The sequence below is a fragment of the Branchiostoma floridae genome, chromosome 1 (genome assembly GCF_000003815.2).
Source record: "Branchiostoma floridae strain S238N-H82 chromosome 1, Bfl_VNyyK, whole genome shotgun sequence".
In the NCBI taxonomy this organism is placed as follows: Eukaryota; Metazoa; Chordata; class Leptocardii; order Amphioxiformes; family Branchiostomatidae; genus Branchiostoma; species Branchiostoma floridae.
The window spans coordinates 27,899,552-27,912,789 of NC_049979.1; the positions used below are offsets into that span (position 1 = coordinate 27,899,552).

The 13,238-nt window shown below is 42.6% G+C and overlaps 3 protein-coding genes across 3 annotated transcripts in view; 1 reads left to right on the plus strand and 2 right to left on the minus strand.

Moving 5' to 3' along the window:
- Positions 1–5,401, minus strand: part of LOC118419031 (C2 domain-containing protein 2-like) — a gene marked incomplete in the record, with an annotated part of 9,007 nt that extends 3,606 nt beyond the window's left edge. The window contains 3 exon segments of the mRNA XM_035825263.1: positions 39–142; positions 1,231–1,326; positions 4,737–5,401. Coding sequence (XP_035681156.1) covers positions 39–142; positions 1,231–1,326; positions 4,737–5,141 — 605 coding nt within the window.
- Positions 5,402–9,030: 3,629 nt separating this feature from the next.
- On the minus strand, positions 9,031–12,273 carry LOC118418910. The gene has a single exon (XM_035825055.1). It carries the CDS (start codon positions 12,172–12,174, stop codon positions 9,664–9,666), a length of 2,511 nt encoding a protein of 836 aa, XP_035680948.1. The 5' UTR covers positions 12,175–12,273; the 3' UTR covers positions 9,031–9,663.
- A 204-nt stretch (positions 12,274–12,477) lies between these two features.
- Positions 12,478–13,238, plus strand: part of LOC118418957 (Bardet-Biedl syndrome 1 protein-like) — a gene marked incomplete at its 3' end in the record, with an annotated part of 19,673 nt that continues 18,912 nt past the window's right edge. Inside the window, 1 exon segment of the mRNA XM_035825122.1 lies at positions 12,478–12,685. Coding sequence (XP_035681015.1) covers positions 12,612–12,685 — 74 coding nt within the window. The 5' untranslated portion in view covers positions 12,478–12,611.

The following is a 13,238-nucleotide window of genomic DNA, read 5'->3' on the forward strand; positions in this document are numbered from 1 at the left end:
TTTTTTAGGAACTACAGTAGCCTCACCTGTCCAGTAACTTGACGTCGACATCACAGATGGCTAGTTTGATGTTTTGTGGAGTCTGTTGGTTGGCAAACACAGTCAGACCTAGCCTCAGCCACTCCACATGACAACCAATCACCTGGAACAAACCACAATCAGTTCATTTGAATTCAATGTAGAGATTCAAAGATGATGGAGAAGGGAGAAACACTACGAAATCGAGCTAATCCTCAAGGTCTCACTTGTATCAAAATATACGCAAATGCGCCATAGCTAGAGATATCACCTGCATATGCAGGTTAGTGCAGGTAAAATTGGAGCTGTGCAAGCATTTCTGATGTCTACCTGCACCTAAGCTGCACCGGTCCATGTACTGGGTTTTATCTTTTAGACATAATTGATAAATGTCCTATGATGTAGGTGAATATGGATTGTTATTAGCTGCAGTTACCACCTATTAAGTATAAAAGAAAAAAATAGCAATGGTTCCTGAACAATTTTAGTATGATCCATTCTTCCTAAATTCAGAGTGGACTGGTGCAGGTAATATTTGTCTGGTGTAGGTAATTTTCAATGTTACCTGCACCAGTGCAGGTATGCAGAAAAAGGTATTTCAAGCCCTGTGTACACAACCTTACTTTTAGTGTTTTCACAGTCTGTCTGTCGTCAATAAGAAAGTCTATACCAGTCATGACACTTGTGACGTCATAGTACACACATCAGTTTAGAACAGTCAGCCAGTTTAGAGCCTGGTTCCGCAACTAGCGAAAAACATTCTTTTCAATTTGGAAGCATACAGCACATATTTGTTGTAAAGTACATAATCATTATTGCAAGCAGTGTTCTAGCCCGCCTGAAATTTTATTCCGTCCCCTCAATTTTAAATGGAAATCATTTCAAGCGCTGGAGGCTTTCGCACGACAGTCTTAGGGTGGCCCGGGAAAATTTTGAAATCTAAGACCCACTGAAACACTATTTCCTGCATTTTGAGGAGCAGAGAAAACTGGTTCAATGGCATCTGAGCTGAATTTCTGCAGATCTTTGCAAAATTTCGTTTGTTTAATATCTTTACATGCCAAATTTTGTCCGTCGCAGACTATGGAATGGACAAAATTTTTGTCCGTACCCAGCTGCAAAATTCTGTCAAAGGATGGAAGGACGGATGGTGGCTAGAACCCTGCTGCATTATTCCTATTGCTTTCTTTTCTGTTTGTGCAAATAACTTACCAAACTGCCATCATCTGAGATGGCACTGTTGATGGAAGTAAACTTGGGGGGAAGGCTTCCTTCTTTGACTTTATCAAAGGTCAGCTGCAAGGAACTCTGCAGGAAATAAACAATCATTCTGTTATAACAGCCTGGCAGAAATGCAAAACTGTTGTTTTTGAAAAACAAAAAGCACAGGCCCGATATGACAATATAATGTAATGACAGAATAAAACAGACTACATGTACAAGGTAATTTGCAAGATTAATGACTCATCAAATAAGTGTCCTTTTAGCATATTTCAATGAATTCATTATCTTCTCATTACAAATCACATATAGCAAATACCTTCTTCAGGACGCTATTGTAGCATTTCCTCATTAATTCAAATAGTGTCGACTGTCCTAATTTATATTATTTATGTTATCATGATAATATTCACCTTTGTCAATTGACTTCAAGTGTCATTAGTATGAATACTCCACCATACACCTAACCATTAATGCGTTATTTGCAATTATTGTCCCATTAATAATGCAAATTAGGTCATGATTGGGGAAAACATAATAAGGTACGATTACAAGAACCAACAAATCCAGTTGGTATGGCATCAAATCATCAAGTTGAAAAAGTAATGATCTGCTACTCTCCAAGCAGAGGTTAGGCTTTTTAGAGTTTTTGACGTCTTTTAGCCGTTTTATCAGGCCTTCTATTTTGTACCATTTTCTTTATGTCTTGCGGCCAAAAACGGCACAAAATGAAAGCCCGGAAAAAACGTCTAAACAGATGTCAAAAACAGCAGGAGTCTAACCTCTGCTTGAAGAGAAATGATCTGCATGATGTCTTTTCAAAATCAATGAATTTCAATCAACCCAACACTGGTAAAATAGTAAAAGTGACTGTTCTGTTCATTTAAAGCACCCTTGCTGAGTCGATAAAAGGTGTCTGTGGGGCCGCGTTCTACGTGTATTGTGGTTTTCAACTGTCTGTCTGTAGAGGTGCCAGGGTTTCCAGTATGTGACTGAAGCACTGGGGAACATTAACTGCCACGAACACTCCATTTTCCCCCCACTGCGAAATCAAATCCCTGGGAATTACATGTCATTATCACTATAGTGCTTATTCTGTCACAAAAGCCCTTTACTTTAGTCCCCCATTCCCGCCTTTGATGGAAGAAATAGATAAAAGCATGACTCAATCTGGGCACCTGAAATACAATAATATTAAACTTAAAGCCCAACTTATGTAACTTATTCTAAGATTTCTTTCAGTTTTGAAGGTAAGGCCTTGCAAAAAAATGTTGTGTTTCCTGTTTCAGTCCTGAAAAAAATAGAGTTGGTAGGTAGGAATTATCTTTTTTTTTTTCTTGTAATTTTCTTAGGCTGGCCAAAACTAGTGAAACATATTACAATACAGTTGAACAAAGTAAACTGAAATGCATGACTCCATGACCATGAGGACACTTGTCTTTCAATGTCAAATTTTAATTTTGTGCATAATAGATACATTTATCCTTCATTACATAGGACGAGCAGTATTTTTACTTCAATAGGAAGCAGGCTGAATAAAAATTCTAACTGGAAGCTATGTTACTCCACCCAAAAAAAGTCTAGGGTTGGCAGGTTTTTCTACGGTAGGTAGGCAAACAGGAAACACAACATTTTTTCCCTAAGCCTGATGAAACCTCAGCTTTTTGATACCCTACAAAATAGATTAAGTCTATAATCACAACTGAAGGGGCCACCCTACAAGATTGATAAATAAATAGTAAATAAATTAAGTGACAAGAGATAAGTGTTTTTAAAGATCTTGATGGTGCTCTTATCTTGCCAGCTGAAGTGTGCCTAATTGATTATTCCACCATAGCCCTAGGGGACCTGCAGGTGGCCAGCATGTTGTTGTTTACAAACAGGAGGGTCTAGTTTGAGATGGTGGTTTTCATTCAGCAGACCTTGTTTTTTTACACAGTTCATAAACACCAGGAATACGAAATGATGATGCAAATGTGCTGAAAAGTTGTTGTATGCACATGTAGGTCAATCATATGCAGGTCTTGTTCTAAAAACATTTTCCATTTTGAGAGCAAATTCTTACAAGGTACATCTTCTAAGATTTTCATGTCTAGTGTACATTACTGTACGCTTACTCTGCTGGCTCCTCCCACCTCTGAGGTATGATAGACAAAATGGTGGGCACACGTACTGACCATCTTGTGAAGAAATGTCACTCTCGAATATAGGTCGAATTGCTAATTTTGACTGAAAGCATGCAACGGTGAATTGTTTGTATGATTTATAAGAAGAAGACTGAGGCTAAATTTCCAAGCAGATCATGTTGAGTGGAAGATAGGAATGTTTTCTGATTGACAACTTGTGACACTGACGGTCACCCAGGAGGGGTTAGACAAGCCCATTGGCCTGATTGCACAGATATCTATATCAGAGTAAGTGAGAGTGCCAATCGGGGCAAGAACATGTCATGCTGCACTTGCCCAATCAGGTCTGTGCAATTTTTCTATGGGTGCCATCCATCCAAATTGGTAGATATAGGTTTACATGTACCTGTGCAAATTTAAAGGAAGCTGGAAGAGTTGTACCCGGTAGGCCTTGTATTGTTACATTCTTTACAGTGCTTCTAAATTTGTTACTGAAAATAAAAGGATTTCCTTTGCACAAATAAAAATGAATAAAAATAAATTGTAGGTAAATCTAGCATGCTGACCGAATTCTACACCTTGTAGTTAGAATTCTTCAAATTGGTTTTGAAATTGTTACTGAAAATAAAAGGATTTCCTGGCAAATTGAAAATTCATAAAAGTTCAATGTAGGTCATTCAAAATTTGGTGCAGTAGAGTTTAATATACTTGCCCTATAGGTCAAGTGTTTATGTATTTGCCCTTTGGGTCAAGTGAATTTTGAAGAACTGGTCTAACTCTAACCCTGCCAGGGGCAAAGGGAGGGGCAGATACACCACATTTTTTGGAAAGAAATACCCTTCCTTACATCTAAAAACCTGCATTAGCAAGGCCAGGCAGTCAGAAAACATAACGATTTTCCACACCTAACATCTGCTTGAAGATAGCATCACCATGATGGAAACTGACACCAGTAATACTGAGACAGTGGAACCAAAAATAGATCGTTGAAAATAAAAGTGACCGTTGCAAAAACTGGGAAAGTGTTTTTCCTTTGGTTTTAGGGGGAATGTGGAGCATAGCGTTATATCAAAACCAATACACAAATGATTTAGAAATATCAACGTCCAGTTATGATTTGTTATTGTTGCATCGATATATTATTATAATAACAACATAACACGTTGGAATCAAGGCGGCCATTTTAGTTCTGACTTGATCGGCATGTTTGTCATTTTGCATGAGACTGAAACGATTATATCAAACCACAGGGAACATCAAACGTCCACATAAAATTATAAAAATTATGGTTGTAAATGTAAATCAAACGACAGTCAAAATGCCTCCGGTAATAAAAACAAAATTACTAGAATTTTTGCATTTAGCACCTACCCCATTTCTTCTGGCTTGTTCGTTGAGGGCTTTCAGCCATGATTTCACGAGTTCTGGAGTCTGATGCTGCTGGGTTCGAAGCCAGGTTAGCGTGGTGTTCACCCACTCACACGGCTCGTACACTCTCCCGTCCGGCGGGGCTGGGGCTCGAACCCCGGCCTCCTGCTCCGGACCGACCCGCCCAACCGCCTGCCTGGTTTCCCCCCGCCATCGCCGCCTCACAGACGTCCATACATACGTGGCGAGCAAGATCGTCGATAAAAACACTCCGAACAAAACCAGGAACACATCTAGTACATCCAGCTTGCCCGAGTTGATGTTCTTCGCCAAGGCGTCCGCGCTAAACATGGACTGCCCGAGGAGAAGAAGATAGGACAGGCCGCCGGCCGCCGTCGCAGATGGCATCCTTTTGTGGTTGGGATACGAGCTGCTTCCGAAAAAAAATTCGGCGGGCTACGTCTTTGTTTACCCCAAAATGGCAGACGCTATGCGTCAAGGTCTTGCTTGTTAGTACTCGTGACGTCCTAGGCGGGTAAGGAGGGGTCCATAACGGCCCCCATTCCTTCTGGCGAGTCTCAACAGCCAGGCCAAGCCCTCAGATCATACAGCCGCCATAATTTCGGGAGAACAGTGACCCCTGGTGAACCCAAACGATACCATTCCCCAGGACAGGGGGAGAATTTTCTAGAGTTATTTATCCTGGAATTAGTTTCCACCGGTTCAGTGATGTGTAAACGGGCTTTGTAACCTCATTGGTTTGTATAAATCTACTTAACGGAAAAATAAACTATTCTGTTTTACATATTGTCCATGGGCACCGCCATGTTGGTATGTGACGTCATTGGTAAGCCATATTGGAATCTACCAAGGAGGTCCTTTTTTTAACTCCTTGTCAATCTGCATATCATGGCTTTCCAAATTCTTTTAACAATTATAATCATTTGGCCATCATTTCACAAATCACCAGTTTACAACCACCAATGAACAGCAGGCTTTGGTAGTTAGGGACTGGTCGATATTTAGCGGGGGGGGGGGAGGGCCGGTCGTCTGAGGGGGGAGGGCCTAGGAAAAATATTTTGAGCCAGGGGGAGGGCCTAGGAAAAATATTTTGAGCGGGGGGGAGGGCCTAGGAAAAATTTTTTGCTCGGACTATCAGTGAAATTCCTTCGTCAAAATGCCGGAAATGGCGTTTCAGAGGGTCAAGATTTCAAAATTTCCCCGGGCCTCCACAAGCTTGAGACGGCTCGCGCCCGACTTCGGCGCCCGGCAAGGCAAAAAAAGTTGGTGGCTTCGGCGGTCGACATGCTGAAAATTCGCTCAGTAATATTTTGCTGCCGCGCCTTTCACTCTATCCCTGTTAAACACCGCTACGACGTTGTAAAAATATCGATGTTACAGTAATATTTACCGTTGTAACGCTGGTAAATATCAGTCAAATTTGTTTACCTTTCTGTTGAAGCTGGCACGGTAGAAACATGAAGCCGAAGTTCATACCGGACGTGGTAGACTATTCTCAGTGTAGAACATGCATGCTATAAATAAGTTCGGAAAATGTTACCAAAATGCGACGTAAAAATGTTCCGGTTTGCAATGCCACCATTCAGTCACGGTGACAAAATTCAGCGCATATCTTGCCAACAGTCTGTGCACCAACACATATTGGTATTTTCCTCAGATTTTACCGAAGAAAATGACAGGAAAAAGCCTATTTTCTTTCATAATTTTGAACTCTCTGGAAGATGACTGGTGACAAAGTGCACGTGCTGTGTCTGTGAAACCGACAGTGAGACTTGTAAATGCAGCATTCAACTATCATAATTATAAAACGCACGCAGTACAAGACGTGCCCAACCCGATTCGCATGTGGGAAATGTTGTTATACGTGTCGTTACCATGACAACAGCCTTGGCTGCACTGGTCTTTAGATGTACCGATTAGACAGGGCTTGCCACTTTGTGCGAAAAATCGGATTAACTCGGACCAATCACAGTCAGCAGCGGCTCCAACAAAGGCGGTAACATTACGTCAATCAAGAAGAGGCACACAACTTTGCGAATAACCCGAGAATGTTTGGGACTGGATAACATACACAAGTATCTCGCTAAGGCGTCGACCTGTCAAGAAGTGGACGACGCGGAAACTATTGCTTCTACTACAACTGTTGAGGGACAAAGACAAGGGGCAGCGGTGCAGTCAGGGCTGACACCGATCGCGAGGAAACGACGTCAGGGTCGCGGTGGACGGCTCGACTGTCGAGTCCGTCTCAAATCCAAGAAAAATGGCGCAAGGGCGGCAGTGGCTTCGTCACGACATCGGAGACGAGTGGTGTGTGACGTCTGTTTACAGTTTGCACCAGGAGAAAAACATTTGTCAATACTTTTTAAACTTTGAAAATAGGAAGCGTGACTACTGAGAAAAGAATCTGAACTAACGTGTCGGATTTGTAATAAATTTCCCGTCAAATGCATTTTAAATCGTACAAGGTCCGGGTGATTCCCATCGGAGTTTACAGGCATTGCAAATTAGAATCGTGAATGATAGTGAATGTTACCGAATAAATAGTATCATAATAGTTCTTTTGTCATGTTTGTTCATTTGCCAGTACACCTAGAACACCAGTACAAATGACTTTTTAATCTGGAAAGTTTCTTACGCGCCTTCAACAATAAAAGTGGCATAATAGACATAAAGTTAACATGTTGCTGCAACATCGTGCGGGCAAAATGTATGTTTGCATATTGTAATGCATATTTTATTTCAAACCGTCGCAATATTACAAGGTGCAGGGCGGGCGCCGGTCATTTTTACCGACAAAATGGATGTACAAAAAGCGTGGCATTTTTAAAAGATCTCCCAAGTACAAGTCTGCGTTCTGACGCCCGTTGGGAGAGCTAGAGAGAGGCGACTGTGGAAAACGGGTTGGCGCCCCCCTCCCCACTACAGTTTTGGTTAGTCACATCGTGCTGACGTTTTTGTTGTCATTTTCCTCCGAGTAAACCGTCAGTTATTGCTACCACAGAACCAAGAAAAAGTCCAAAAGGTATGTAAATTGAAAATAGTCTCCGACAGGGCACAAGCCGCTCAGACCCCAGGAGCTTGTAAAGGGGCGGGGCGCGCGTCGCGAAGCGGCGCAACTTGATCTACTAGAAATCCAGGTACAAAATACTTTTGTGGTGTTGTTTGTATAGAGTGGCATCATTTATGAATATCGAAATAATAAAGTGGCCTCCATGAAGCATATATTTATGGGCTCCGAGCCATTCAATCTCCCTTTCTTGCTAGGGGTGAGAGATCTGCTTCGTGACTAAAAACGGAAAACCAGTATCATAACTATGGCGTAAAGGACATTTCCAAGCGGGAGCGCAGCGATTTATTGGTGTCTTGAATATTTTTCAAATTTGATAGGAGGGGGGAGGGCCTAGGAAAAATATTTTGACTTGGGGGGAGGGCCTAGGAAAAAATTTTTGCCCCGGGGGGAGGGCCTAGGAAAAATTTTTTGACCCGACCCTCTGACGACCGACCCCCCCCCCCCCCCCCGCTAAATATCGACCAGTCCCTTAACTCAGGGTTTGGCAAAAATGCTTTTGGGGATCAAACTGTGCATCCAAGTGGCTAAGGCTGTTTGCATAGAGATGAACATAACAGATATGCATGATATGAAATATGTTTATATATAATTATAACACTTGCTCTTCACCGACCCATGCAGACCCTACCCATGTGTTCCCTGTGCAGGCAAAAATGATGGGCGATAAGCACGGATGTCATGAGCGCCAGTTGTTAATATCAAAGGAAACAGCACATGAAGTTTTTCTTATTGCCCTGACATTATTTTTGTAACCCAACTTCTTGTCAGACTTTACTGGGCACATTAGCATATTGGGGAGCTTAGTAGATGTGAGGAGGATAGCTGCCGACAGAGCTTGCTGGGCCAACCTGACTGCCTCATGTGTCGGACGACACGGGAGCCCCTAAGTCTTAGTTCAAGTAGAGTAACGGTATTAAATGCTCTTTAGTGGACTAGTGGTAACCTTATTGTATTCTGTGAAGTAGTACATTATATGTATTTCTACTTCCAAAGATTATCATCTATCTTTTTCCATATTATCCCCTTCTGGAATTAATTCCCTTTACATCAGAAATAGCGAAATTGTTGGTACTGTATTTGATATTTGTTATCAGCATGCATACTTTTCTCTACAGTACATATAGTTAACGTTATGTACTCTGAACAGAGTTTTGAAAGAACTAGTCCTTCATGGTTGTACACCCAGAAGAAGAAAAACACAAATAGTAGCTTACATATGATTTTTAATCAGTTTTGTACAATGTCATTTATTTTAATGTAATCTAATCTTAGTAAGGCACGTGTATATTGCATTAATGACGCTTCATCTGAAATTTCCATCATAAATTAAAACAGAAAAAATTCATACATTCCGTGTAATACTAGTAAGAGAAAAATCACTCTTCTATACACTATATCACAGATATACATGTTATTATTGCTTCAGAACATACAACACACAATGTACTTGCAACCTGTATCTGTATTTTCTTTCTCTCAAGAAAGATGTCGGATGACATCTGAAAAGTGTGCTATTTCTCAAAAGTTGTCCAGTTGTATGGATTGAATCAAAAATAGCATCAACCCAAGATTAGTTTGTATTTTCCACAGTGTTACGACTTTGCTGGCATGACCACATGATACAGAGAATGAATGAGCAATGGCCTAGAAAATTGTCAAAATGACCCAATTACAAAGGACAGATCCCATCGGACCAACCAGGAGAGAAATGTAAACCTGCATAGCTTGGACGACTGCCATCTAAACTTGACAGCCATAGTGCATGTTTAACCCTCGCACAATGGACAAAAAAACAGCCATTAAAACAAATACATGTACTGAGAATGTGTTAAAAGTTGGTCATTCTTCCCCACAATGTTTTTCCTTTGCATCCTCATGTTCCAAAATGGTCCTCAACAGAACTCCCTTCAGTACAGAGAGTGAAGTGTCACTTGGTGATGCGCACAGGACCTGCAATCTCGTCCCCTTCCCACTCTTTCCTCTTCTCTTTGGTAAATGTTCTCGAAGTAGACTCAGCAGCTGATCGGCTCCAAGTTTCTTAGGTACCAGGTCCCAGACAGACTGGTCCGCACATTGGAGCGTCCCGCTTTCTACGATGTTGACCAAAAGGTTGTGGAAGAGGGCAAAGTGTTGCTTGCTCTGATCTGAGTTCTTTGACACAAGACTGACGGCCTCCTCTAGTCTGTTAAACCTGAGAAGAAGTCTAAGCGCCTCCAAAGCTGCATCCTTGCTGGAGGTATTGGCGAGCAAGTCACAGTAAGCCAGTACCATATCTATGTTCATACAGGAGTTCTCTGGCACATGTAGACATTGTAAAGCCCTGTCATATAAACTACTGCTTCTGCTGAGAGCAGAGGGACCTTTGATATCGTCTTTGACATAGGAGGCCTTCTGGACAAAGGCTAGAAGCTGTGAAGGCTGTTCTTTATACAGTAATCTACAGATCAGTTCGAATACTGGCATGTTGTGAGACGTCCTCTCTGTACTCAACACTGTTGACCACAAAGTTGTTTGGTCGGTCAAAAGGTGACTAGTTTCAGACAGGTGAGTGACCTGTAGGTCGTTGAGAAGTGTTCTTACAAATTCTGTCGGGAACTTGAGTGCAAGTAACTCCAGCTGAGCCATGCTGGTTGGAGAAATGTTATCTTCTGATTTCAGCAATATCCTCACTTCAGTCTGTATTGTTCTTTCTTGTATCTCTTGTTCTGTACTTCCACAGGCTTCTATCAGACTCTTCCACTTGGTCTCTAAGTCCCAGAACTGATTCAGCAGTGGATGAAGTGACTCTTGCATTCGAGTCATCGGGCCGCTACTTTGGTACAAGGTCATGAGCTGTTCCAAGTGTTCCCTCTCTATTTGGTCTGACGCCTGTCTGGAGTGACTGTGAAGGAGAGCCACAAGAAGAGCTGGGCTTTGCAGCATGGTGTTCTTCATCAGACTTTCTACGTCGATGTTCTCGCCGTGAATGGTTCTGTCTTTGTAGTACTTGACTGCTTCTTCTAGAGTCAGCCGTGCTGCACTGCTTGTTTGGCTCAGTCCTGTCATCAACCGTACATGTTCCCCAGTGTTAAGCACTGCCCTAGTACCTGCAGTGTCAGTCACTGATAAGCAGAGCTCCCACACACCATGTCTGGCACTCCAAAACCCAACACCGGGCAGCTGGCCACTTCCAACCCACAAGGACGTACTGCCTTCTGAGTCTTGTTCACAGAAACCCTGGATTTCCTGGACTAGAGTTCCCGTTTCAGCGTGAAACAAGAACACCTTCCCATCGGGTAGAACGCAACCAATAGCAAAGGTGTAAACAAACCACTCGCACTCACCCGGCACTACAGAGTTAAACACGGTTGCCCACTGTGCAATGTGACACTTGTGTTGCAGATGACCTTTGTTAGACAACGACTTCACGTCGCCACTCTCTAAGACAAGGAGCAACTGATCTTGGATGGGATCTCTGACTATGGCAACTACGCCATTGTTTCTTAGCTGGCTGATCTGTGCCCATGCAGAAACTGATGATTTCACGGCATCAGCAAACGATACTCCATGAGACACCACTTTCGTACGAGCAGTTACACACCCCTTGTCTAGACTACATGTCCGGAGCGTGTTCTTAGTTTGGTGCCACGTGAAGTACAGCCCCGCTGGACAGGGTTGTTCTGGCCACACCACCACACCGTCTTGCGTGGGGTAGAGCTGACAAGGGGGGCAGTGTTCCAGAAACGTGAACGTTGACCCCACCGTGTAACTGCTGACTGTCTCATGACTAAGTGGGAGTCCTTTCTTCGACACGCAGTGAACATAGCGAGTACCGTTGTTGTCCGAATTTAGGTTCGGTGACGACGACACATCTGTAGCCCTCTTTTCACACCAGTACAAACAGTTCTGCTCCTCGTGAAGAAAAAGCGAGCACACACGCCTCCCGTTGTGGTCTCCGTTCCAAAGTCCGAAACCGCCACGGGAAGTCCAGTTTGGAGTGCGGGACCCCTCTTGTGTGAGATACGCCCACACTTCAACCTCCCCGTTTGTAAAGGCAATGTAAAGTTCTGTGGGGTTCTTCTTCTTGAAGCAAAGTGAAATCACCTCAGTGTCTTGTCTCTGGAGATCCAAACACCCGGCTTCACTACAAACGTCGGTCTTTCTTGCCTCCTGTGGATCGAAACTATGTCTCTGAACGGGAACTGTGTCAAACGACGTCAGACGATGTCCGCCCTGCCAGCTGACGAAGATATGCCCCGGACTGACCCATATTTGGCGGACCGAGTTATCGGCCGAGTCCAGTAACTTTTCAAAATGTTGCTTGTTAGGAAGGCTTCGTGTGGAACTCAATTGGCGGAGCGAAAACATCATAAAAGGTTTGAAAACATCAAAATTAGAGCTCAGCAGAAACTTTTCGGTCCAGTTTGGCGGCCATGATGGTGGAGTGCAGCACGCAGGCGCAAGGAATATCACAATATTTCTTAGGGAAATATTTTATACACGTATTTTATAAATTCAGTATTCGTGGTATATTTTGCACACATGTCTTACATTAAAAACAATTTTATAAAAAGGTTATAGGATTGTATGCGCATTATCTATCATAGCTTGAATTGTGTTCATTTCTTTAAAAAACTATACTGTACTTAGGTTACCTCTATTTTGGTCATTGGTTTCTTCCATATTGCGTGTTTCTATGTGAAACCTGGGAAGCTGAGAGTCAGTGTTTATGAGTTTTAGAAGACAGTTTGTATCAGGGTTTTGCACGTCTGTGAGGGATCAGAAGGTGGCATGTCCTGATCTTCGCGATGTCTAGCACAGCAGACATGGAACAGAAAGGACAGGGATCACCCAAAGGCGTCCTGGAGAAAGCAACTTCAAGGTGAGATGAATTTTTCAGGTGACAGCTAACCAAGGTTGATGAAAAGCTCCTTGAGTTAACCAAGGAGGTTAAAATCGTTAACTAAGGACTTTATAATTTCCCCATAAACTGATTGATCAATGTTAAACAATCACAATCCACACTTAAATTTGCAATGGTAGGGAATAGAACTGTTGGTTGTAAGTGTAAAAATTGTTTTGGTCAAAGAAATCCACTTTGCTGAAGGTGGTGAAGATTGATTATAACATACTTGGTTTGACAGCCAAGAAGGAAAGCATAAAAAGGTGGGGTGTACGTATTGTAAAAGTAGGGGGATCCAAGTACCGCCAAACCGCTGTCAGCCTTTTGTAGTACAGTGCTGCCATATTGGAATTTGACTTGCTACGATCATAGTTTTTGAATTGATAGCTAGCTATATAGCTAGGACCTAGCCTCCATAGCAGGCTTTCTGGGGCCTTTTTTGGCTCATAATACACTTTTGCTGGCCATTTCTATTTGTACTCGGTCGCCGATTTTTCGGAGGCCGTCAATCAAAACAGGCCAGCAATTGCCC

What these genes read in the sequence shown, in the direction of transcription:
- LOC118418910 (XM_035825055.1), bottom strand. Translation starts at nt 12,174, where the DNA reads ATGATGTTTTCGCTCCGCCAATTGAGTTCCACACGAAGCCTTCCTAAC.